We start from the raw sequence: 26,285 nt of genomic DNA on the forward strand, positions 1-26,285 counted from the left end.
TCCTTCCCACAGATGTGTCATGTCTAGTTTCGTAGATTAACAGCAGCTATTGACTTCATGCTAGAAGCACCTAGGTTTCTTGTTTTCCAAGAGGAAAAGGGAACAAACCCAGAACCCGAGCGGAGGAATCTGCTAAGCCTCCCACACAGCTGTGCTCGTGTGGCCCAGGCATCCAGCCAGCTCATAAACAACGGATGACCTGCTCTGATAGACTCGCAGGCTTGGCAGGCAGCAGGGGACCCGGGGAAGTTTTGTCTGAAACACTGATAATACCAGACACCCTTGGCTCACGTGATCCTGAGCACCCAGAGGGAATGTGGGGATGGGTGGGATGAGATTGTTAAGGGAGAATAAAACTTCGCCTCTAAGCCTGAGATCTTAGTGTTTTCAGTGGGCAAGGGGTTGGGACTCCTGGGCTCAGCCTTGGTGGACATCCTCTCTCTAGAGAACCCTGTCTCTCTGGAATCACCCAAATCTGCCCTCTTGCTGTGGCAGTTTGCATTATACTGAACATCTACAATTAGGACACAGAGTCTAACTTGGGGGCCGTTAGGGATCAAAGTGCAGACAGGCCTTGGAGAGTCTTTAGTGCCTAATCTTCTTTCACCCGGTCACTCAGAACATTTGAGTTGCCCATCCTCTTTCTTAATGACATCTTTGAGATCTCAGGTTAATGAACTCTTTTTGTCTTGCACAAATGTCACCTGCAGCCAGCCTCCCCAAGCATCTTTCCCTCTCTTTTACTTTGGAACAGTTGTGGTAGTCCCCTGGCTGCTGTGATGTATTAAGCCCATCTTACTGCACCAGGTCCAGAATTAGACACTGTGAGTGAGGACACAGAGAAAGGCTAACATGACACTACTCTCTGCTTTGCACATGGACACGGATGTTTCTAGTGTAAGCACGCGCACATTGTTGTCTAGAATTTACATAGCGGGCTTCAACCTGACGTTGGTAGATAATTATTTGCTTTTGTAGAAAATGTATTGCGGGCATTTACTAAGTATGTCTACATTCACGATATGCTTAGGAAATTGTTACACAATACTTAGAATGAATAAATGCAACAGAAGGAATAGATCTGTTCCACAGAAGCCCCAGTCAGACCCAGGTTTACTGATTCCTGATGGGACCTGATAAGCTGTGTCTCCATAGAGACTTCCAAGACTTGTGCTCAGGGCTAGACTCTTAACTTTATAAAGTCCAGAGGGATTCATCTCTCCTGTCTCTTGCTCTCCTTATCCTAAGTCTCTTCCAGTGCTGGATTCTCTGAGAGCTCATGTAATGGGTGAACTGGTATGCCAGTGTGGCTGAGGAGTAGTACCCAGATACATGGTCAAGTGTTATTTAGGACACTTATGAAAGAAGTGAGATTGACATTAGAATTGGAGGGTTTGGTATAAAGCAAATTGCTGTCTTTCATTGAGTTTATGGGGAGTTCTGGGGGGGGGGTATTATCCTGGTATAAGAAACTCAGACCAAGAAACAGACCCCCACCCCACCCTACCCCTGAGGACTAAGGGAGTCTCTGGACAGTCTGCCTTCTGCCTGGAGCTGTAGCATCAAGTCTTCCCTGGTCTCTAGCCTGCCAGCCCACTTGGAAGATTGCCAGCCTCTCTGTGATCCCATAAACCCATTCCATCAAGTTCATCTCTTTCTGTATGTCTCCATACACGTGACTGGCTGTTTCTCTGAGATCTATGACTTAGTATCTCCTGTAATAACTGAACTCAGCTCCTTAATGCAAAGAACCCAAGAACCCCTGTGCCATGTAGTAACTGTCTTTCAGTATGCAGATAAGATGGGAGGTCACCAGTCCAAGGAGCCCCCGACAATCCAGGTTCCTAGTCTGCAGCTCCTGAAACTATGCTCCTCCCACCCCCATCATGTGAGTCCTGGAACCTGCACTTACAGAACACTGGGCTATTTTTACTATATGACCCTAACTCATCTCAAACTACTAAATTGCTTTGGTTTTGAGTATTGTAAAAAGCCCCCTCGCCAAATAAATAAAAACCAACCCTCTGGCTAGGAGTTTGCAGTTTAAGTAAAAATTTCTGTTTTGGAACAGTAGTACCACAGTGACCCACTGTCCTGGGTTGCACAGTATTACCCTCAAACACAAGACTTTCCTGGAACCTCAGAATGTGACCATATTTAGAAGTAGGGTTGTTGCAGATAGATGTAATTAGCTTAGATGATATCATTCTGGAAGAGGGTGGACTCTTAATCCAGTCTGACTGGTGTCCTTTGATGAAGAGGAAAAGGGACACAGGGACAGACACAGAGGAAAGGTGACCATGCAGAAGCAGGGACAGAGCTTGGCATTATGAAGTTGGAATGCTAAGGAGCGGTTATCAGAATGCAGGGGACAGAGGGGGGTAGACTCATGATGTGCTCAGAATCCCCAAGAAGGAAGTCACCCTTCTCATATCTTGATTTGATCCTTCTGGCCTTCAGAAGTATGAAAGAATGAGTGTCTATTGCCTTAAGCCACCCCAAATTGTGGCGCTTTGCCTAGACTGTCTACCCATGGTAAGCAGGTCAATGGTTGGGCACAATAAACACAGCTGTCTTCAGGCACGGGACAATTGACAATGCAAGTCCTTAAAGCAGGCAGAGGGATAGGGCAGCAGTCGAGTAAACTACTACCACTATGGAAAACTAACCATGGAAAAGTCTGTACTCACAGACCAGGGAGGAATTTGCATCAGGGCTGGCACTTAGCCATCTAGACATTGGAACTGCCAACCTCAACCTGCACAATGTTGCTTACTTCAGGCCCTGAGCGCACAATCAAGGTATACTCACGGACGGTGGCTCCTAGGCTGACTTTCTCTCTGAAGGCTCAGATCTTTAACAGCAATTCTCAACCCTGGCTGGATATGGGATTGCCTGAGGAGTGCTTGCAAGTTATGGCTGGAGACTATGTGTCAGACCAGCTAGATGGAGATACAGAGGGAGGGAGAGGGGCAAGCATCCCCTTTTCTTTAACCCTTTGCCTAGGATTCTGAAGATCCCGAAGGAGGTATTGTTCGATCCTTCGCTTACTTGATGGACCGCTTGTTGGCCTCTTTTAATGATCTCTGTGCCAACCCAATGTGAATAGGGTTTTGTAGTGAGGCGTAGGCTCCTTTGTGATGACCTCTGAACTGTGTTATCAGTGCATTTGCACATGCATCCTCCCAGACAAGAGGGTATTCTGTTTCTTGTGACATTGTTGGTCTGGTATACTCCCCATTTCTAGGGATGTTTTTCCTAGAGGGCCACTTACAGCTTCCTGCTGCTCGTACCCCATTTCTCAGGGCAGTTGGTGTGAGCCCCAGGGTTCTCCAATAGAAGCCACAGACCAAGGGAGCAGCCAAAAACAGCAGAGTAGATCGTCTCAGTTTTGGAAGTGAGGCCGGAGAAACTAAGGCCCCGGAGGAGCCAGCTGTCCTAAAGGTTCTGTAGGACACACCTTCTTAGTCGCTTTCTTAGCTTCTAGTGTTTGCCACTGAATCTCGTGGGTGCTGCATTTCAGTCTGTGTCTCGAGGCCATGTTGTCTTCCTCCTGTCCTTTGTATCTTTCTGCATCTCAAGTCTCTCCTAATAAGAATGCCGCTTTTCAAGTTCACTACCGAGGAGTACAGCAAAGATGGAGAAGAAGTATAAGGAAGCATTAAAATGAGCCACACTGTGGCCCTTTCAAAGCAACAGAATAACCGAAACACCATCATCACCACCACCAACAACAAAATGAGGCCAATTAGGTTAAACGAGGGGCCCACCCAATCCAGTATGACCTTATCCTAATGTAGTTACATCGCCAGAGGTCAGGTTTCCAAGTGAGGTTCCCATTCACAGCTACCAGGGTTACAGCTTTATTATGTCTCAAATGTCCGTGTATCCTCCAAAATCCATGTGACATATTAAGAGATAAGCAGTAAATTCTGAGGCCAGAGCCTTCATAAATGATGCTAGTGATCTTATAAAGGGGCTGAGAGAGGGGTGGGGGCTATAGCTCAATTGGTAAAGTGCTTTGCCTAATGCGAATGAAGCCTGAGGTGCCAACCCAGCACCATATGAACCCGGCATGGTTTCAGATGTCTGCCATCCCAGCATTTGAAAAGTGGAGGCAGGAAGGTTGTAAGTTCAAGGATAACCTTGATCCACTAGAGTTTGTCTAGGAGCCAAGTGAGGGTAGCATAGAGGGTAGCCACCCTTATCTCCCTTCCTTCTTTCCTGCCATGCAAGGGTGCAGTGTGACTTTCCTACAGAGGAAGCGATGTTTGCAATGTCATCGCGGAAACAAACACGAGACCCTTTACTATCACTGAACCTGTCGGAACCTTCATCTTAGACCTCTTGGCCTCCATAAGAGGGACAGTGTAAATTGACACTATTTACAAACAATCCTATTTCAGAGCGGCCCCTATAGACCGAGACGGCCTTCAACATCTCTCGTAGAGGGACGTATTCATGGATACCAGGACGACCCCATCACTGATAGTTAATCACTAATGTCAACTCAAATGGATTTGGAATCACTAGGACGTGATCTCTGAACGTGTCTGCAAGAGAGTTTTCGGGAAGACCCACCCTGAATGTGGCCAGCACTGTTCCAAAGTCTGACGACACAGACTGAAGGAAACGAAGAAAGTGGGAACACTTCCTTCCGACTATTGATGGGAAAGGGTGACCAACTGCCTTATGCCAGCTCTGACTTTCCTGTCAGGATGGACCGTACGTACCCTTTCAAACTGTACGCAGGCAGAGTAAGCCCTTCCTTCCTGCTACTGCTAAGCCTTTTTGTCATAAGGGTTTTACCTGGTTGTGGGATATGCTTAGTTTGCCTAGCTATCTTCAACTAATACATCCACATTTTCTTCTGATTCTCTGTTAAAGGCAGAGGCCTGTAGTCTATCCCAGGAGGGTTCTGCATCCTTGCTTTGCAAGTCCTCCTGCATCATCTGTATCACCCATGTCACCCAGGAGCATGCTAGACATGCAGACTCTGGTTCCACCCAAGCCAATTAAACCATCTCAAGTTAATGATCTCAAATCCTTTCTGTTTAATTAGAACTACTCCAGCCAGCTGAGGTGTCAAGTGAACCATGTTTAGAAAATCTTCCGACAGAATTATTCCTAGACGGGAATAGTTCAAGTCTGAAGGGAGGCTGGGACGCTGGCGATGGGGAGTCTTCCGAGTGGGGCCCACTCAAACAGTGTTTGGAAGGACACTAGTGGCTTAAAGGGTGGAAGCAAGGGGCAGATGGTACTGACAAGAGCATGAACCTCCTTGTTTAGTCGTCTGTTGTTCTCTATGTCTGGCTTCTATACACACAGACTCTACTGAGTGTACGAGATCTGAGAGCAACAGGGCACTGTGACCTGAAGTTTCTCTGCCTTCTAAACCCCTGACCTGAGTGAGCCTCATTGAGAAGCAGGATGGGCTCTTAGTGTCTGGGTGGCATGTGTTGAAGATTCGTAGCTCACAAGGAGTGGGCCCCCTTACAGTGTTCAGGTTTTAAGGCAGTTTTCCACCATGGCAAGATCTGGAAGGGAAAGCTCATGGCTTGCTGGCTTGCCTCATCCTGTCCTTTCAGAAGAAAGTGAAGCGCTGCATTGTGCACGGTGGTTCGCTGCTTGATCGACCCTCTTCCTGCAGTGTTCTCCTTCTGTAAGAATGACGCCACTTCCTTCATCCTCATTATGTATGACGTATGCATGTATACCTGCAGGAGCTTACATGCACCATATACACATAGGAGCCTGGGAAGGCCAGAAGAGAGCTTTGGATCATGTGGCAGCAGAGTGATAGGTAGTCATCAACTGCCATGTGGGTGAACCCAGGTCCACTGTAAGAGTAGCAAGGGTCTTCATGCCCTTAATCACTAAGCCATGTCTCCAGTCCCCTAACCTTTGTTTTCTAAAGTGTACAACTTTTAATCCTGTGTTTAATGAGGTTATAAACTCAGTTTATACTTTGGACAAAGACTAATGTCTCACACAAAGGGTAGTTTGTATTCTGGGTGGAGAAATTACAAGAATAAACAAATCTCTTCTCAGATAACAACAAACCACAAAAATAACAAAAAAAAAAAAAAAACAAAACCCAAACAAACAAAAACAGAAGAGCTTTTATCCAACTTCCCACTATTCCGAAGTATGACTCTTAGTGTTATAAGGACTATTTAAAAAGTCAAGTAAGGAAAAAATTTCCTGAACAAAACACCAATGGCTTATGCTCTAAGATCAAGAATCGACAAATGGGATCTCATAAAACTGCAAAGCTTCTGTAAGGCAAAGGACACTGTGGTTAGGACAAAACAGCAACCAACAGATTGGGAAAAGATCTTTACCAATCCTACAACAGATAGAGGCCTTATATCCAAAATATACCAAGAACTCAAGAAGTTAGACCACAGGGAGACAAATAACCCTATTAAAAAATGGTGTTCAGAGCTAAACAAAGAATTCACAGCTGAGGAATGCCGAATGGCTGAGAAACACCTAAAGAAATGTTCAACATCTTTAGTCATAAGGGAAATGCAAATCAAAACAACCCTGAGATTTCACCTCACACCAGTGAGAAAGACTAAGATCAAAAACTCAGATGACAGCAGATGCTGGCGAGGATGTGGAGAAAGAGGAACACTCCTCCATTGTTGGTGGGATTGCAGACTGGTACAACCATTCTGGAAATCAGTCTGGATGTTCCTTAGAAAATTGGACATTGAACTGCCTGAGGATCCAGCTATACCTCTCTTGGGCATATACCCACAAGATGCCCCAACATATAAAAAAGACACGTGCTCCACTATGTTCATCACAGCCTTATTTATAATAGCCAGAAGCTGGAAAGAACCCAGATGCCCTTCAACAGAGGAATGGATACAGAAAATGTGGTACATCTACACAATCGAATATTACTCAGCTATCAAAAACAATGACTTTATGAAACTCGTAGGCAAATGGTTGGAACTGGAAAATATCATCCTAAGTGAGGTAACCCAATCACAGAAAAACACACATGGTATGCACTCATTGATAAGTGGCTATTAGCCCAAATGCTTGAATTACCCTAGATGCCTAGAACAAATGAAACTCAAGACGGATGATCAAAATGTGAATGCTTCACTCCTTCTTTAAAAGGGGAATAAGAATACCCATGGCAGGGAATAGAGAGGCAAAGATTAAAACAGACACAGAAGGAGCACCCATTCAGAGCCTGCCCCACATGTGGCCCACACATATACAGCCATCCAATTAGACAAGATAGATGAAGCAAAGAAGTGCAGGCAGACAGGAGCCGGATGTTTATCTCTCCTGAGAGACACAGCCAGAATACAGCAAATACAGAGGCGAATGCCAGCAGAAAACCACTGAACTGAGAATAGGACCCTCGTTGAAGGAATCAGAGAAAGAACTGGAAGAGCTTGAAGGGGCTCGAGACCCCATATGTACAACAATGCCAAGCAACCAGAGCTTCCGGGACTAAGCCACTACCTAAAGACTATACATGGACTGACCCTGGGCTCTGACCTCATAGGTAGCAATGAATATTCTAGTAAGAGCACCAGTGGAAGGGGAAGCCCTTGGTCCTGCTAAGACTGAACCCCCAGTGAACTAGACTGTTGGGGGGAGGGCGGCAATGGGGGGGGGGAGGATGGGGAGGGGAACACCCATAAAGAAGGGGAGGGGGAGGGATTAGGGGGATGTTTGCCCGGAAACCGGGAAAGGGAATAACACTTGAAATGTATATAAGAAATACTCAAGTTAATAAAAAAAAAAAGTCAAGTAAATATATTCTACATGCACCCAGATTTTGAGTGTTTTAGTAGTAGGTAGATATAAATCAATCTCTCTCTCTCTCTCTCTCTCTCTCTCTCTCTCTCTCTCTCTCTCTCATCTTCTTTTCTCTGAGGACCAAAGTGAATGTGAACCAGCATTCCCTACAAGGAGCAGAGTGGAAGTCTGTGTTCTTCTTGCCTCTGCAGAGTAGCAGAGCCGTAAGGAGCCACTGGGAATGGAGAGAGGGTCACGGCTGCTAAGGTCTCTGAAAGGTCACACAGGAAGCTGGTTGGCAGAGTTCACAAATACCATCAGGAAGGGAGAAAGTTATTTTAAGTAAAATGCATCACCTGCTAACAATGATGTTAAAAACATACAGCTTTGAAGTCCGCTCCTTTGAAACAGTAAATCTTTACACAGTTTGACACAAAGGTCTTTATGAATAACTTTGAAAACTTTTAGCGACTATACAACTGTAGATAGGAGTCTAAGGTGCTACCATAATATCCCCTCTCCCATTTCTGTCTTTTGTGTGCATTTGTATTTAGTATATCCATGGAGATATAACAGTTTAAGAGTTCATAAGCATGATGACATGTGGCCACAGCTTTGTTAACTGTTTTTTGGAAAGCAGAAATATTTAGACATTTAGTATGCAACTGGTTTGTGCGTGCATCACAATTGGGCTTGAATTTACTGGTTAAAAAGAGTATGAGTGCTATGTTCCATAGCCTAAATTAGATCCTTAATAGAACTTTAACTTTTGTTTTTTTGATTTATTTGTATATGTATATGTGTCTGTCTATATGTACATGTGAGGGTAGGTGGTGCCTGACAGACTCTGGATTACTTGGAGCTAGAGTCCCAGGTATTTGTGAGCAGTCTAACATGGGTGCCAGGATCAGAACTCAGGTCCTCTGCAAGAATAGTTTGCACTCTCAACCCCCAAGCCATCATCTCCTCAGCCCTGAATTTTAACTTTTGAAATTAAAAAAAAAAAGGCTAAGAGAATTTAATCTTGAAGACATAGACGATTCTCATAGACTCTGACGACACTCTTTTTAAGACCATCCCCCAAACAGCAATTTTAATCTATAAGTGAAAATCTAAATAACAATAGGAGTTTACTAGTGTAACAACAATATGCAAGCCTGTGAATGCTGGAGGAGCCTGATGAAAGCAAGGGCTGATTCCCAAAATCTATCTTTATCTGTCTGTCTATGTGTCTATCTATGTATCTATCCATGTATTTATCTACATATGTATGTATTATCTATCTATCTATGCAATTTTTATTATTTTTCTAGGATACTCACAAAAGAAAAATTCAAAGAAACAACCATATGACACTTTTACACATTTTAGACAAAGGACACTAACTTTGTGAAAAAGTGACAGGAGCAGTGGATATCTGCGAGCGTATTAAATTCTAGGGGGTGTTACTAAGAGAGACATGATGGCAGTTTCGGGGGCTACAGCAAGATAAAGGTCAGTTTGGGGTTTGCTTTTTTTCAGGTGTACACAGTCTACAGTTACCAGAATGCAGAGATCAAGAGCATCCTCCAGCACTGCTGTGAGGTAGGCCTTTCCCCCAAAGAACCTTGACATTGTGATGCATGCAGGAAGGTGGGCCAATGGCTGCTTCTGAAGCCATTTCAGAGTGAAGTGAGCAAGGTGACGCGATTTGGCATGTTCTGAGGTGGCTTGACTTCAACGTCTTCATAACAGTATTTGCTAGGCTCCTACCATGTGTCTGTCAGCCCTGGGCTCCAGACACTTGGTAACTGGGTGAAACATAGGTCCAAAAATAGTTTCTGCTCTGATGGAGCCCACACTCTAGAGGTAAGAAATGCCCTGAGTGAGGAGAGTAGGCTGTGAGCTTTGCCCTGAAACCCTGGGAACCCTGGAGGCACAGGCACAAGAGAGAGAGAGAGTGCTGCTGAGAAAGGCCACCAGAGAATCAGCTAGTCTGCCTGTGCATGCCAAGGCAAAAAAAAAAAAAAAAAAAAAAAAAAAAAAGAAAGAAAAAGCAAAGCCCTGCACACAAATGGAATTAGTATCAAATAATCTAGGTTTCTATGCACATCACGGGGAATGATGAGATGATGTAATACTCCGTACCTAGTAGAAAACGAAGAAAAAGAAGTCATGGCTCCTCCTGAGGCTGATTTACGTTCAGTGCTTTATGAGTGGGAGGCACAAGTGTGCCCCTTCGCGCATTTCCTGACAGTAGTCAGAGGTTTTCTTATCAACTTTCTCCGTATACCGTGAAGGAGGGCTTAGGTCAGCAAAGTGTAGTGGGAGATGGAATAGAATTACATTGCACTCTGCACAGCTCTCAGTGAAAATGAATGGGCCGTTTCAAAATTATGTAGCTTTTATTAGGATAGACTGAGTTCATTTCCTCTGAATGCTTGTTTTTGCTTTGTCTCTCTCCCTTTATTAGGTGTCCTGCTCACTGATGCTTCCGTCGTGTCTCCGAAGTCCTAATGGAATATGTACACTGAATACTTGTTGATTGGCCAAATGTTGTTGAATTAATGAAAGTGATGTCAACTCAGAAATCCAGCACTGGCAGACCATATACATAATGTAGTCTATTGTAACAATGGCAAGAGACACTTAACTACAGACATTTCTGTAACACAGCTGACTTCACAGAGTATCTTTTTTATCTTGCTTAGCTCTTAAATCTTACCTTAAAAACTTCTCTTTCGGTCAGTTAAAAAAACACATTTGTTCAAAACGTATATCTCTACATAGCAAAGGTAAAATAATGATTAAGAAAATCATAACATTCAAATGAGTGGAAACATAAATATTTGATTCTGAATGGTATTTTTGTACTGAATCTGGATTTCAGACGGCACGTTTGCAACTCTAAGGCTGTGAAGCTGCACAAGCTAAGGATGAATGAAAGGTGCTCCGCTATTTCAATTCTTTTAATAACTTCGAGTCTTTACAACTTCTTTAGCCGTTTCTTTCTCCTTCAGTGTGGGAACTGTACAGTTTCTGAAAAAGCACTTTCTAACCTTGAGATCCTTGGAGAGAATGGCGTCCTCTGCTGCCTCACTGGTGTGTCACTCTGATGGTCTGAGTCTGCAGAAGGCCCACACTTCCATGTCAGAGCTGTGGGCGTCTGGGTGACATCATCCTTATTCTGAAAGGCAGAATCCAGTGGTGCAGAGACCTTGGGCTCAAGTTTATGAACATCCCTGCTCGCCCAGACAACCCTATCTCTTCAAGTGTCTCCAGTACCCTTAGCCTCAGGACTTTCCGAGGCCACCCGGGCCACCCAGCGACACCTGATTTACTAAGGACCAGTGCGCTCCTCCCTCCCGCCTCGCCCCGCCCAGGCGGACTCGGCCGCCCGCCCAGGCGTGTCCCTCGCTGCCCGCCGTAGCCCGGCGCTCGGCCGGCCGCCGTTCCCAAGATGGCTGCTGCGCGCACGGCTCCTGCGGCGGGCTAGAGGCGGAGGCGGAGTCGAGTCACTCCCTCACCCCGCGGCTCCAGGTCTTCCCGCACCAGGCTGCAGCTGACGACCCGCCGCGGTCATGCGGAGCTTGGTGCACGGATGAGAGACGCCATCGCCGAGCCGGTGCCCCCTCCCGCCCTCGCCGTCAACCCTGCAGCCGCCATGGAGGAGCCGCGGCCAGCACCGCCGCCACAACCCGAGCCGGAGTCGGAGTGCTGCCCAGCGGCGAGGTGAGTGCACGGCTGCAGCCGCCGCTCGGAGGGAGCAGGGTGGCGCGTGAAGGGGGCGTGGGGTCCTCGGCTGCGCGCCAGGTGGGCGCGGAGCATCGGGACCTCCGGTGGCGGGAGGGGCGCGGTGCAGCGCGGAGCCCGGTGCTCTGCTTCCGCGCGACCCCTACCCGGGCTCGGAGGCCAAGCTCCTGAGCGACCCCGGCCCTTGCAGTAGTGCTCCCGGGGGCCCTGTTGCAGACGGCCCCTGCTTATCCCGGACGCCGCTGTTGCTGCCGCTGTTGCCCACTGCCGCGGCTGCCGCTCAGGCTTGGATCTGTGATCCGATGGAAGGAAGGTGGACTGTCTTTCTCCTTCCAGGAAAAGACAGGCGTCGTGCCTCTTGTCTCCGTGCTCCTTCGCCCCTTTGCAGCGCGCCTCCCAGCTCTCTGTCCCCAGGGCGAAGCTTCGTGTAATTGCAGACAAGGTTCCTAGCCTGAGAACCCTTTTACCGTCCTCTAGCAACAGCCTGATGCAGTGTTGCGCACTGAAAAGCCAAGGGTTAATGTGTGAAACTTTGCTACCGCAGGAAGCTCCAAGATGGAACTTTGGTACCCAAAGTATCTGTTGCATTCTGTTCCATAGAAGCTCTCTTAACTACTAAGAGCCTTTAAGTTTTAATTGGGAGGGTAAACTCACTGTGTCCTGATTTTGTGTTTAAATGCCAGTCCTTTGCATCCCAAGAGAAGTTTTGGCTGCCCCCTGTCCCCTATAGCGAAAACGCTCCGACAACTCCTGGCGTAAAGTCTTGCCCTATAATCCCAGGAAGAAGGCAGTTAAATAGTTTAGCGTTTTCCTGCTTGAAGAAATAGCAAAACTATCATCGTGGTGAGACCTGAACACGGGAGCAATTCACATCCTTTCACACCACTACTGGATTGCCTGAGAGGAATTTTATATTTTCAAAGCTGTGAAAGCTACTGCTTTATGTTTCTTAATTTCAAGATAGTTCTGTGACATCCTAAGGGACATTTTCTTTAATAAAATGTATAAGTAGTACAGGGCGCGATTAGAAGTTTTATCAGAAGGTTCATAATTTTCTTAATGTATTGAGTTGTTGAGCAATTTTTACTCCTTTAATCGTTATTTTAGAAATAAAAAATGTGAGCCCTTACTTAATGCTTAAAATGTTTTATCACTTAGCTATTCCTTTTGTTGATTCATTGAATCTTTACAACAGTCTTATGAGTTAATTCTGCCATTCATCTCCTTTATGGAAGAGGAAACTGAGGCAAAAGGTAAACAGCATATATAAAGATTAACAGCTCGTAATAAACAAAAGTCTGGCTGCCTCGTTTGTGCCTTAATTATCATGAGGAAGAGGGATGATTTCATACCCACAGACTCGACATTATAATTCTATGTAACAGTTCTCTGGGGAGAAAGTGGACCTGAGCGTTGTTAGGCAGAGGGATAAAAATCTGCTATAAAAACGCTGCTTTTCTATTGATAAAACAGCCTTGCTTTCCAGCCAGGATCCTGTCTCTTTGTTATAATAAAAATAGGTCAGGATAATGGGCTTCATCCAACTTTAAGTGAACAGCAGTGTACGGAACAAGAAGATCTTTGAAGTATTTTTCTTAGCAACATTGCAGTTAATTTTACAATAGCAAATCTGTAGAGCAGATTTTTTTTTTTTTTTTTTTTTTTTGGTGAAGCGGATGCTTTGCCTCTTTGCTGCAGTAATGGGCACTGCCTCCTCTTCAGTAGGCAGGGGTGACCTCTGGCACGGTTACTGCACATCTGTGGTAAGCGATGTTGCAGGGGAGCTCCACTTGTTTACACTTGGTCCACATTCTTACCGATTCACGATTCACGAGAGGCTCGCCGCACACATTCCGGACCTGCTCACTGCCTCCTCCTTACACATTGGCGACCACTAATGTGCTACCTGGCTTCACCAGGTTAACTGGCTTTCTGGCAGACCAGAATGGAGCTGTTGACACTGTTGTTCATCTGCTGTGCGTGTGTGTCATTGATCACGAAGGCTCTATTAGCGCACAGGTCTTTTGTAGGAGTCAGGCCTGTACATGTTGGCCCCGAAAGCTGTATGGCAGTTGCACCAGTGGCAGATGCCAGCACCCAGTGCTTCGCTCCTGACAGTGAGTTATGCAATGGTGGAAGAACAGAAAACAGGTTGCCAGCTGACGGGGCTCTGTCATAGCTTAGGCTCATATTGTCCACCTTGGGTACTTCCGATCCCTAGTTTTGGCAGAGAACTGGTGAAGATGGTTACAGTCGTTCTTAGTGGTTAAACTTTTGAATGAACATTTTTATTTCCTTTTCAAGAGTCTGGGTCACTTTTGAGGGGATCCTGATGTTGCTTAGGAGCACTGTTAGAATGGATTTGAAGCGACTTAACCCTTGTGGGTTTTCTTTTTAAGATTTGTGCATATAACAAACACCAATAAATTTGACACTAAGTCTGATACAGTGTTCCCGCCTATTGCAACCTTTGCTGTAAAATAGGTTAAATATGGTCTCATTGTTCTCTTCCACTGACCTTCTAAGTACAGTGTCAATAAACCTCATTATACCCTTTTCCAATCAGCGGCTTTATTATTAACTGTGTAGTGTGGCTTTCCTAAGTTCATTTGTGAAAATGGGTTTTACTTCTTTAAAAGCATTCGAGTATCACTTCTGGGCAGTCTAATCTCTCAGCTCTCCCAAATCCCCACCTTGACTGAATCTCCACCTTGAGCTCATTTGTTTCTGTCTTGACTCAGGCTGTCACCTATTGCTAATCTCGGGAAGCTCCAGACTGTTTTGTGTCTGATGCGCCTTTACCTGATCCACTTTAACAGTGGGTGCTTTTGCAGGGGCAGCTTTAGACAGAGGAGCAGGCAACAAGCAGCAGTGCCCCCAGCAATAGCAGAAACCATGTTCTGGCATAGATGTGACTCGACTCTCCCTGGTTCCTTTAATTGTCACTTTGTGAGGTCGCTTTATTTCCTTCCTCTGTATCCTCTTGATACCTTGAAAATCTTGTTCTGAAACGCTCCTAGAAGATGGGGGCACATAGATCTTACGTACTTGAGGGATAGATTGCCTTAACAGCTTCCTGCTGGCTGGTTCCTCATTCCTTGAGGATTATCTGTTCATAGCCGGCTCCTGTCTCCATCCTCCCATTAGACCAGGTGGCATGTATTCTGTCTGAGGACTTAATGTTGTTTACAAGTCAGCAGGCTATTGGAAATAGTTTTATTAGGGGAAAATGGAAGCAATATCAGGAAAGGAGTTTGACTCAGTTCTTGGTCTTTCTAGGCTAGTACTGCATTGGCAATGAGAGAGCTCTGCTTCTTGGGCACAGCGGCCCTGTGTAACTCTCACCTGTAGAAAACACTCTCTCTATATCTGTCTATATCTATCTATCTATCTATCTATCTATCTATCTATCTATCTATCTATCTATCTATCTGGCTGGCAGGCAGGCTTCCTTCAAAGGACCCCATAATTAAGGCCAGCAGACTGAGGAGGTAGACTTTCCCATCTTGGGCACAGCCATTGCTTCTGCTATGAGAGACAAGGGTCTTCTTTCTTGGCTTTACAGCGCCACTTTGCCCAGCCCTCATCACAGATTCCCCACCATTGGGTTACATAGTTTGATTTTAATCTTTAGTCTTGCTTTAATTAGATTATGGCAGCCCTTGTTTTTTCTCCTTTAATTTGGGGTGTAGTATGTCCTTACATGTAATTGTTAGGAAACCCTCAGTGGTAGGATAGGTATTTTTCCTCTCTGTAATTCAATTCCCCTGTCTCCCACAAAGAGTCCTTTGGAGTAGTCTTCTGACAAGGCGTGGTAAGGATGTCAGTACCTGGGTGCCTTCTTAGGTGCCTTTTGCATATTCTGTTCATAAAGAATCCTGATGATATGTGGTTTTTCTGGATTTAAGTGCACGTTTTAAAAGTTAATTAGAATTCTGTAGCTATTAAAAACCATGTTGTTAAAGAGCGTGCAGTGACATGGGAAGTACGCACACTGCACATCTTTTTGGTGGGGCTTGACTATTCCCCAAACACCTCTACTGTCTGCTGTGCCCTCTGTTGAGCTCAGTGTTGGAAGTGGATTACCCATAGGGTTTGTAAAGGAGTTCCCAGTCTGCCTCTCTGCCTCTCTGCCTCCCTGCCTCCCTGCCTCCCTGCCTCCCTGCCTCCCTGCCTCCCTGCCTCCCTGCCTCCCTGCCTCCCTGCCTCCCTGCCTCCCTGCCTCCCTGCCTCCCTGCCTCCCTGCCTCCCTGCCTCCCTGCCTCCCTGCCTCCCTGCCTCCCTGCCTCCCTGCCTCCTTTTGGAAGCACCTCTGTCTGCAACTGCCGGAGCCCATCTGCACTAACCTCTTCATATAGCGCTCTCTGCCTGCAGGAATGGACCCCATTCCAGATGGTGGCCTTGGGTTTTTTTTTTTTTTTTTTTTAAAGGCTTGTCACATCAGATTTAGGGGAAAGGAAACTCTCATTTTGATAATTGAAATGCATTACTTGAAGTCAAGCTGAGAGCTAACTCCCAAAAGCTGAGGCCAGCCAGCCACAGAGAGGTCGTTTGGTCCCAGATGGTGATGAGAACTCCAGAGAAGCATGGAGGCTGCTAGAGTATTTGGGAGTTAGTTCCCTTTCTGCCTAGTTGACCTTCCCCCTTTGGTTTGACCTGTAGCTAATAAATTCTCTATTTGATCTCATTCTCTCTCTCTCCTCCTCCCCCCCCTCCTTTCTTTAATTTTTTTCTTTTTAATATGGTATATGTGTTCATATGGTCTATGCATTGTGAATGCATGTACCTGTGGAGGTCAGAGGTCAGTGCTGAATGTCTTCTGTTGTCCTCCACCGTAGGTTTTGGGATAAAGTCTCTCATAGAACCTGAAATTCACCATTTGGGCTAGATTGGCTGGCCAGTGATCTCCCTGTACCTTCCTGTCTTCCCCACCCCAGACCCCAGCTCTGGAGTCACAGATGTCCATCATGCCTGGCCTTTATGTGGGTACTGGAGATCTGAAGTCAACTCCTTATGCTCGCTCAACAGGCACTTCACTCACTGAACCATCTCCTCAGCCCCCAGATAGTCTCCAAACTGTAAATTTGGTTAGGTATCTTAAAACCCTAACACATAGCATAATCATGTTTTTAAAAACCACACACAGAGAGAAAGCATTGGAAACATAACACTTTTTCTCTAAAGCTTTTCATAATGAGAATGCTATAACTATTTTTAAATAGTACATAATTACAGGACCTAAATCTGGGTGCACGCATGCGCGCATGCTCATATGTAGGTGCATGTAGTATGTGCATGTGTGTGTAGGGGCATGTGCCCATGCATGCTTATACAAAGACTAGAGGAGAATAGCAGACACCCACCACCCCCTCTTTCTTTTTCAGACAGTCTCTTACTGAATCTACAGTTGAGCATTTGGCCCCTTGGACCTCCACCCACATGCTGGGGTTGGAGGAGTGTGCAGCCATTCCTGTCTTTCACATGGTGCTTGGGGTCTGATCTCAGCCCCTCTTAGCATCACAGCAAACACTCTTGGTCACTGGTCATCACTCTAGCCCTGAACTCTTTAAAAAGATATTGTTACTTGTATGTTCGTATGTGTGTATGTGTGTATGTGTGTGTGTATGTATGTGTCTGAGAGTGTCTGCTGCTTGTGTGCAGTTTTCTGTGGGGACCAAGAGGAGGTGATGGAGCTCGATGGTCCTGGGGTTAGAATTGGTTCCTAGGCACCTATGTGCAGCCCTCGGATTCCTAACTACTACACTTACTAAAGTCTCCTTATTTTGAATTGTTGCTAAGCATCTAAATGTATGAGTTTCCACGTACCATATGAAGCGAATATTGTTACCAAATCTTAAATAAACTTAAATTTTATTTTATTAATTTTTAGTGTGTGTGAGTTACCTGGGGTGATTAAAACAAGCTGGATTTCTTTAGCCATTTAGTTCATCTTATATTTGAGAGTACTTCAGCAGAGACAAAGGAAATGTCTGGTGTTCTGATGGTCTTTCATATTTACAGAGAGCTTATCTAAAGCCCATAACTGCCTTCCCAACACATGCGCCTTCTGAACAAGCTCCGTCTGTCTTCAGTGGCATATTTGAGATGGCCTCCTTTGAGAGGGACATCACCCTGCTGACAGTGGGTGTGGTTGGTGCATTCTCAGATCTGTGCAGACCACAGCCTCCCATAGTAGAGTGTTTGCTTCTCTGCGCGTGCTTGCTGACAGCCAAGGGAAGGCTGGCTTTCCACTTGCAAGCACATTTGCTCTTCCTGTCCTGCAGACCTCAGTGGATGTGTTAATCTCCTTGATCTCAAAGAAGGCACATGTTGATAAAGCTGCAGTGAGTGCTATTAGGAATATATTAGGCATTCCGTCAAAGTGTTTCATAAATGGATTTCGTGTCAGCGCTATTTAAAAAGGACTAAGCCAGCCGTAGAGAAATGTGAGCCTGCGCTGTGGGGCTGAGCAGGCTGCTGCTTTAGGGAGTTCTTTGCCTGTGGACTGTTTGAAGATGCTGGACTCAGATTTTTGGCATAGGGCAGCCCTAGAACTGGCTTAGAGAAATTAGTAGGAATTGTTAACAACTGTAGGCTTTTGATGGGGGAAATTTTGAAGAAAAAGAAAACCCTTTAATACATTTATTTAAAGTCTGAATTCTATTTTTTGTTTGTTTGTTTAATGGATTGTGTTCTCAGTAGCCCAGAATGGCTTCAAACTTCCTGTGTAGCCTAGGATGGGCTCTGTGACTCTGTTCTGCCTCTCTCTGGGGTGTTGGGATTGCAGTGTGAGCCACCACGTCTTGTTTATACAGTCTGGGGATTGAACGTAGGGCTCCATGCATGTATTTCACAATCACTGTGTTTCTCATGTTCTTTGATGGCACTCACCCCTCCCATTGTTCTTTGCACAGACTCTTCCTACCGATCTTCCGCCTTCTGTGTGATTACCCTGATTAAAATATACTTGATTTTCTTACAGAAATTTTGAGATAATTTGTTTTACATATATTTAGTTTTTGCTGCAATAAGAACTAAGCATTTGGGGTTGGGGATTTAGCTCAGTGGTAGAGCCCTTGCCTAGCAAGCGCAAGGCCCTGGGTTCAGTCCCCAGCTCTGAAGGAAAAAAAAAAAAAGAACTAAGCATTTACTAATAGGAGCCTCAGGGATGGTTGGTATGCATTTCATCCAACTTCCAGCCATGGAGAGTTTAGAGTAGGAGGAACTTGGAAAGATGCGTGCTGTGACTCTCAGTGCGGAGATAGAACCATGTCCAGAGACTGCAGTGCATCAGGTTACAACTTAGCACCAGGTCCACAGATTCTTGTTTTCTCTCCAGTTATCATCCTGAGCCCATGGCAGCCTGGGCCCTTACAGCATGCTCTGTTCTAGATCAGTTAGGTCTTCCGGGATCAACTAGAAAAAAAGATTCTTTTCAGGAAAAAAAAAATGCAAGAAAAAAAAAAAAAAAGGAAGGACAAGAAATGTCCTCCCAAGTCACTGTACACAACTTTCTCTCTATTAAAATGTAGGGCCTAGGATAGAGAGGTGCCAGAGCACAAAGGTTTTCCACCATCGGTTAATCATACCTAGGCCGTCTTTGAGAACGAGCAAGCAGCTCAGGAAGCACAGTGCAAATGTGACCTACAGCAACACAGCTCAGGGAAGTTCCAGTGCCCTGTGTAGTATACACACATTTATGGTACATTTGATTCTGTAACATATAATCTATACTAATTATTATGTTGTATTAAACGTTCATTTTTACCAACTAAATTGGTTCTGGAACTCACCAGTGGATTGTGGCTTTGATTTTGAAGTACATGGTTGTGCTAAAAACACAAAGGATGCTGTTGTACTTTTTATTTTACACTGTCCTTCGAGGCTGAGTCAGGAGAACAAGGGACAGTACTTATCTACCGAATGACTGTCATGATTTGCAAGCAAAATGTCTTCACCAGGCACATGAGTTTGAACATTTGGTCCTAATGCTGGTGGTTTGGGGGAGGTTGTAGAACCTTTTTGGCATTAGGCTCTCCTTGAACCCATAGGGCTTAGGGTACAGACTTGAAGGTTTTAAGTTAACTGAACTTCCAGGTAGAGCTTTCAGCATCATGGTCAGACAAGATGTTAGTAAGCTGTGCCCCAAGCCGCTCTTACTACAGATGGACTTCCCCACCTTGATGGACCATGTTCCCTGAACCATGAGTCAAAACATGAGTCTCTTCCCTTGTATTGCTTCTTAGGTATTTGCCACAGTGACAAGAAAAGCAGTGGCAGAAATTGTACTCAGAAGTAAGGCCATGATTTGTAGGCCATTGCTATGACTGTGTGGTCTGTAGACCATTGCTATGACCATGTGATCTATAAGGCCACTACTGTGACTGTGTTAGCTCTAAGGCTGTTCCTAGGACCATGTGGTCTCTAAGGCTGTTACTCTGACCATAGTCTGTGGGCCATTACTGTGAGTGTGGTCTGTAAGTCATTACAATCAATGCTGTCTGCTTTGTGGGAGGAATGTGGAAAAGTTTGGAGTTGCAGGCAAGAAAGCCCTAGAATGTCGTGAGGGGAGCTTAATAAGATATTCTTCATGGAGTTTGGGAGACCAGAATATCAGTGTGTGTAGATAGTAAAAATAGGCGAGGAGGTTTCAGTGGAGGACAGGAATCTCTTGGGGCCTGGGCTAGTGGCCATTCATGTTACATTCTGGGGAGAATTTGGCTGTTTTCTGCACTGGAGACTCTAGTGTGTCAAAGATGTCAGGAACATGGGGCTCCTGTGGGAGAGAATTAGAACGAGCTGATTCCAGAGATAGTGAGCGGATTTCCTCCGTGGAAATGAGTTGAGCAGAGCATGCCCTTGAGGGCGCTGTGCTGTGACTGCTCACCGCTTTGGGTCAGGTTTCTAGTGAGTTTACAGAACAGAGCAGAGACATGTGACGACTGTGAACTTTGGCAAGTAAGAGTTTGAGTTTAAAGTGCTGTTGGTGAAGCAGTAATGACTTCGGAAGCAATTACTGTAGTGGAGAGAAAGTGCACTCCAAGTGTGACCAAAGAACGATGGTGCTGTGCTCCATCCCGATCATCCCTACAGGTGTGCTTTCCTAGCTTCAGCTGCACAGGGACTGAGGCCACTGCAGCCATGTGGAGCTAACCTCTGTCTGCGGGTGTATCTTGGAGTACTCATCCACAGAGTACTGATTTTGTGTGTATGGATCAACAAACATAAGAGTTATGGGGTCGTGGAGGCTTACGTGGAGGTCTCAGGCTGAGCTAGGCTATGTGTGGCAGTGTTGGAGTCCCTGTGTGAAGCTCCTCGATAGATTATGTGTGCAGCTAACTGTGCAGGTGACATCTAAGTTAAGGATGTCAGGAACGTGGGGGTTCTGTGGAGGAAAACTGAGGGCACCAAGTAGGGCTAGCCAAAGGGAGAGTGGCTATATGTGCTGTAGCAGGCACCAAGGCAATACAGCCCTTTCGGCCTCTGAGCACTGTTAGCAGGAGCCCCAGGTTGTGGACTTGGAGCTTCAGGCTTTCCACTTGCCCTGCTGGATCCCAGCCTTGCTTTGGCCAGCCTTTCCCTGCTGCCCTCCCAGTCCTCTCACGGAGGGAGTTTTCCCTCCATGTTCCTGTATGTTGGGAATATGTTAATCTGTTTTGATTTTACAGGGGTTAGCGATATAACATTTCCTCAGCTCTCAGACGACACTGGCCTTTTGAGCAGTGTAGGAACCGTGAGGTTGTGAGGCTTCTTGACGAATGGACTGGACTTGTTTGCATCACGGGTGACCGTGTGTCTGTGGGGCCTATGGAGGGATGCTATGGCTTCAGTAGGAAGTGTTTTCCACAGCTTACCTGCGTGAGCAGGTGATCCCCTCAGCTGCTGTGGGGGCACTGTTAGGGGAGGTTGTGAAAGCTTTGTGGCCTGGGGCCTAGCTGGCAGGGGTAGGCTAAGGTGCTGGGCTGGGCTTGCAGCTCTAGGCTGTCTCCACTTGTGTCTGGAACCTTCGAATCCTGTCCAGTAAGATTTGAGCAAGCCCCTCCCTCAAGCCTCTGTTGCTACCATTGGCTGTGAGGAGTGGGACTCTCCGCCCGCCGCGCGCTGGACGGACTATATTACTTGTACTGGGAGTCAAGCTTAGCTCCCTTTAAGCCGCTTGGTTGAGAAGAGCTATGATGGGAAGCAATTTGGAGGAAAATAGCAAGATCCTTATGCGTCGTGGTCACTCAGACCAGACTGCGTCTGTCCTGTGGAAAGCGACCCAGTGGAGCAGGTGGGTCTCGTGCTGTGGTTTAAAATTTAGGGTTTATTTAAGAGAGTAACATTGGGTCAGGTATCTGAACGGATGCCCTAGTTGATTAATTCACGTTTCTCTAAAACACTGACCTGTGTCTTAACGTTTTCAAATAGCGTAATCCCTAAAGATGAGAATTGGAATTTATTTTTCTTTGATGTGTGAGAGGGGAAGGGAGGGAGGGGGAGAAAGGAAGAAAAATGGGGAGAGAAAAAGGGATCATGAGAGCACATGTAGGCTTAGGACAGAGCTGTCTTGCTTTCTTCCTCTGTCAAGCATTTCTTATGTCAGGGTCCCCCTGCCTCTCTCTGCTGCCTTGGATTGGGGTTCCTCTGTTCGTGAATTGAGCCCTCTGGTTTTCTGTGCTAGTGTGTTACTGGCTGCACTTGCATGTGCTGCTCTCCCTGCTTCTTGTTGTCTGCTGTAAATAAACTCGAAACTGCTTGAGGGTCAGGACAGGAAGTTTTGTTGCTTCCTTGTCTCCTCTAGTGGCTGGGTGCAGACAGTACCACTGATACCTCCTGGCTGAGGGAGCAGTGCTGCCGGTACAGGGGAGGAGATTTCCTTCCTAGAGGGCAATGACTCTTACCTTTTGATTCCTCACTATGATTTGGAGAAAGCGATTCAAGAACAGAGACAGCGATGGCTTCTGCTTCATAGACTATTGATGACTTCTCCACTGAGTGCCCAGTTATTACCATTATTGTATTTCTATTCTGTTTCTTGTGGCGTAAGGTAGAAGGAAGTGGGAAAACCCACTGAAATTGTCTTTGAGAGCCGTCACATACTTCTTAGAACTAGAGTTTTTCCCATCTGCAGAAGCCACAGACATGAGAAGGTGGATTTTTGAGACCCAGCTTTTCCACACCCTTTTTAGCTCCAGCTGTTACTTCTTGTGCATGCCCCCCTGCCCTGCCTGAGGTTGGGATAAGTGCTTGGCCTGTCCTAGGTCATGTGGCCAGATGCTCTGGTGTGACTACTGATGAAATATCTTGTTGCAGTGAGGGGAGACAGCCAGCTTTTCCTTTGGGAGTTCTTAGTTATTCGTTTAACTGGACATTTGTGTGTGTGTGTGTGTGTGTGTGTGTATGTGTGTGTGTAGCTTAGATTAATGTGCTTTTCAGTTTTTAAATGTTATACATACACTATATTTAAGAGTAATTTTTCTCTTCAATTTGATGTACTTCCTTTCCAGAAAGTACATGAGGTCTGCTCACTAAATTAAAGTAACCTAACCAGTTAGAAAGGCAGCACAAGTCCATTTTAAAATAAACACAAGTTCATCTTAGAAAAATAACAAAAGCATGAAGACTCAGCTGCACTGATCCAGGCCCCTAAGTACTTATGCTTGGCATTGAGAGTCTGCTCCCTTTGTGTAGTGTAGAGCTCACCATATAAAATTCCTTGTGATGTAACAATGGTGGGTGTGTCCATCTTGTTTATATAATGTAACCAGTTGATTACTTTATAGCCTATTTATATTTTAAATGGTAAAACACTACATTTCAATGACTTGATACAAATATGAATGTGCATTTTTTTACTATTCCATTTTTTTAGGATAGATTTCCTCTAGTTCCTAAAATAGAATTGTAAAGCTCTTGAAACATGTTGCTACATTTTTAAAAATAGTACCTTTGTTTTCACTCATTCTGGTGTTAAAGACTATGCACTGGACACTTTAAGAACAGGATCAGTCTGCTAAGTTTTTAGGAGTTGTATAGACAGTTTTTAGTGACTGTAAATAAAATACCAGAGACAGACCAACCCAAATTTCTGTAAGCTGAAAGTTCAAATATGGTGGCACAGGCTCCAGGCACAGCCCCTCCTGGCTCCATCACTTTATGGCAGAGAGCAAGGGCTGGGAGCTGGAACTTGTGTGAGCAAGAGGTCCCGTAGCCAAACAGGAAGCCCGAGTGAAACTGGAGCTCTGAGAACCACCTTAATCCCCGTGGAGGGAGCACCTGCAGTTGACTTTGGGACTTCCCACTGGGCCTTACTGCTTAGAGGTCCCAGCATGTTATAATAACTAACACTCTGGGGACAAGCCTCGAACACATGAACCTGTGGGGACAGATGAGGGAAGGTCTTTATTCAGCTCAGACAACCCCCGGTCATCCTTTTTGTTGTTGCTCTTTATTAATTCTTGTTCTACCTGATTTCAGTCAGTAGTCTTGTGGACCCATCTGGGAGTTCCAGAAATCCAGACTAAGCCTACTGGTATTTTCTCAGAGTTGTCCAAACATGCATTCAGAAACCTGTGCCCAAAAGTACCTGGCATAACCCTTCCTGCAGGCTCTGAGATAGCCCCAAATAGCCTGCCCTTGTGGAAGACAAGCACTCTGGCCTGTGGCTGGTTGCAAGTGCTGCCAGGAAGCAGCAGAGGAAAACAGAAGCCAGCCTGTAGCTGCAGAAACTTAAGTGGTTCATACCTTGCAGATAACCTCAAGTGTACAAGGCCAAGTGGGGATTGCTTGTCAGAACAGGGTAGTTATTACAGATGTTTGGTTGTTCCTACCACATGCTAACAGGATACAAGTCAATCCAGAAAGCTCAGCAGACAGTGTTCATGACATTTGACGACTCAGTGTTCAAGGAAGCACAGCAGTTGCATCCAGTTTACACAGTAGACACATGCTCTTCAGGAAGCAGAAATGTTAGCTGCAATGTAAGACAGTCTAAGCGCATATTAGATTACACTAAGAACATGTCAAAAATACCAAATAAAGACTATGTCCCAGCCACTATGAGCATAATACAAACCCCAGAGATCAGTTATATGAGTCCTTACAAACAACTGGCTTAACGGATGCTTTATTCAAATGAACAAGTGAATGCCAAGTGAATATTCAAAAATATATCCGAAATATAACTAATAATATCAAGCAAAGTAGTGCCAGGGCACCAATAAGTCCAAGTATGTTACAGCTCGTAAGTGGTTGACAGTTCACTCACTAGATTCTTCTGCAGCCAGCAGTTTCTGAAATATTTATATTTGACCCGTACAGATTTAAACTGGGGCAGGCGTGTGTGTGTGTGTGTGTGTGTGTGTGTGTGTGTGTGTGTCTGTCTGTCTGTCTGTCTGTCTGTCTGTCTGTCTGTGTGACCACATGTGTTCAGGGTTCAGATAGGCCAGAAGATGGTGTAGGACCTTCTGGAGTTGGAGTTATAGATGGTTGTGGTCTATCTACATATAGGTGCTAGAAATTCAGCTCTGGTCCTTTACAAGAGCAGTGAGCTCTCTTAACTGTCGAGGCCTCTCTCTGGCCCCTGAAGTGGTCTCCCTGATCTTTTTTTTTTTTTTGGTTCTTTTTTTTTCCGGAGCTGGGGACCGAACCCAGGGCCTTGCGCTTCCTAGGTAAGCGCTCTACCACTGAGCTAAATCCCCAGCCCCGGTCTCCCTGATCTTTTTTTTCAGAGCTGGGGACCGAACCCAGGGCCTTGCGCTTCCTAGGTAAGCGCTCTACCACTGAGCTAAATCCCCAGCCGGTCTCCCTGATCTTAAGTGACTGTCTACACCTTTACAGAAACTCTGTACAGAAAATCCTCACATGTTGAGTCATTGCTTTGGCCACAAACAGTGATTAGACTTCACTTCTGTCTTCTGTTCACACAGTGTTTAAAATCGAGGTTTGGGGATCATTTCTTCAACTGCCAGACCTGTCATTTTGAAGATGCATTACACTTTTATGTATCATTAAAATTTATTAATCATTAAACTGTAACAGTTCTACTTAAATACATTGGTTGTAGGATCTAGGGAAATACCAGAAATTGCAATATTGAAAAATGTGTTAGAAATCAGTGAAGTATAGCTTTAAGTCTTGCCTTTAGCTAAAGTTTTAGTGAGATTTGTGTGTGGCATGGCAAGGCCATTGGCTTGCCTTCACACGGTTCTGATAACGTCACAGAGTGGGACGTGGGTCAGGGAGGGACAAGGGCTTTTACGGTGTGGATTCGGTTCAGCCTTTACCTGCTGGGAGAATGGATGGCAGCCAAAGCACTGTGCCTGCGCTTTCTCTTTTCTCTTCAGGAAGCAGTTTGTGATGTTTTAACTGACTGGTTAGTTAGTCTGAGGCAGGGCTCTTGCTCTGTGTTTAGGCGAGCCTGGGACCCATTGCCTTCCTGCCTCACCCACCAGGTGCTGGGATTCCAGGCACAGTTTGTGTCTTCGTAAGTCCTGTAGGGCGTTCTACCTGTTTCTGGTTCTTTCGCTATTATAAATGTTGTTAAATGTGTCTTTTCCAGATCAGTCTTGATATGTATTCCAGTTGTTTTATTAGAGTAAAATCCTGGGGTGTCTGATCTGTCTAAGCATAGGATTTTTCCATTGAGGTTTAAGGTCTCTCTGTGTTGCCGAATGCTCAGAATATTTGTGCACACCCAGAGTTCATTCTTGTGCTACAATGACGGTTTCGGGTGTTATCAGGCTCTGGAGATGGGTCAAGGCACTCACCACAGCCTGATAATCTGAGAATGATTCCCAGAA

At 45.5% G+C, this 26,285-nt stretch overlaps 1 protein-coding gene and 1 long non-coding RNA gene across 8 annotated transcripts in view; one reads left to right on the plus strand and one right to left on the minus strand.

Annotated features, from left to right (window-relative positions):
• Positions 1-9,456, minus strand: part of LOC120099124 (uncharacterized) — a 35,350-nt gene extending 25,894 nt beyond the window's left edge. For both annotated transcript variants that reach the window (XR_005497992.2, XR_010059149.1), the window contains exon 1: positions 1-9,456. This exon is cut by the window's left edge and continues 19,832 nt beyond it. This is a non-coding gene — a long non-coding RNA (uncharacterized LOC120099124).
• An 11-nt stretch (positions 9,457-9,467) lies between these two features.
• The window catches only part of Map3k4 (mitogen activated protein kinase kinase kinase 4), an 89,248-nt gene continuing 72,430 nt past the window's right edge, over positions 9,468-26,285 (plus strand). For 3 of the 6 annotated variants that reach the window (NM_001401453.2, NM_001415845.1, NM_001107456.3), the window contains exon 1: positions 11,198-11,481. In NM_001401453.2, the coding sequence (NP_001388382.1) occupies positions 11,351-11,481 (131 nt within the window). In that variant the 5' untranslated portion in view covers positions 11,198-11,350. Of the gene's footprint in view, positions 9,619-10,222; positions 11,482-13,149; positions 21,776-26,285 lie in introns of those variants that run through there. The other 3 variants (XM_063288432.1, XM_039110574.2, XM_039110561.2) reach the window with 3 other exon arrangements.

Source organism: Rattus norvegicus, chromosome 1 (genome assembly GCF_036323735.1).
Source record: "Rattus norvegicus strain BN/NHsdMcwi chromosome 1, GRCr8, whole genome shotgun sequence".
NCBI classification, from domain to species: Eukaryota; Metazoa; Chordata; class Mammalia; order Rodentia; family Muridae; genus Rattus; species Rattus norvegicus.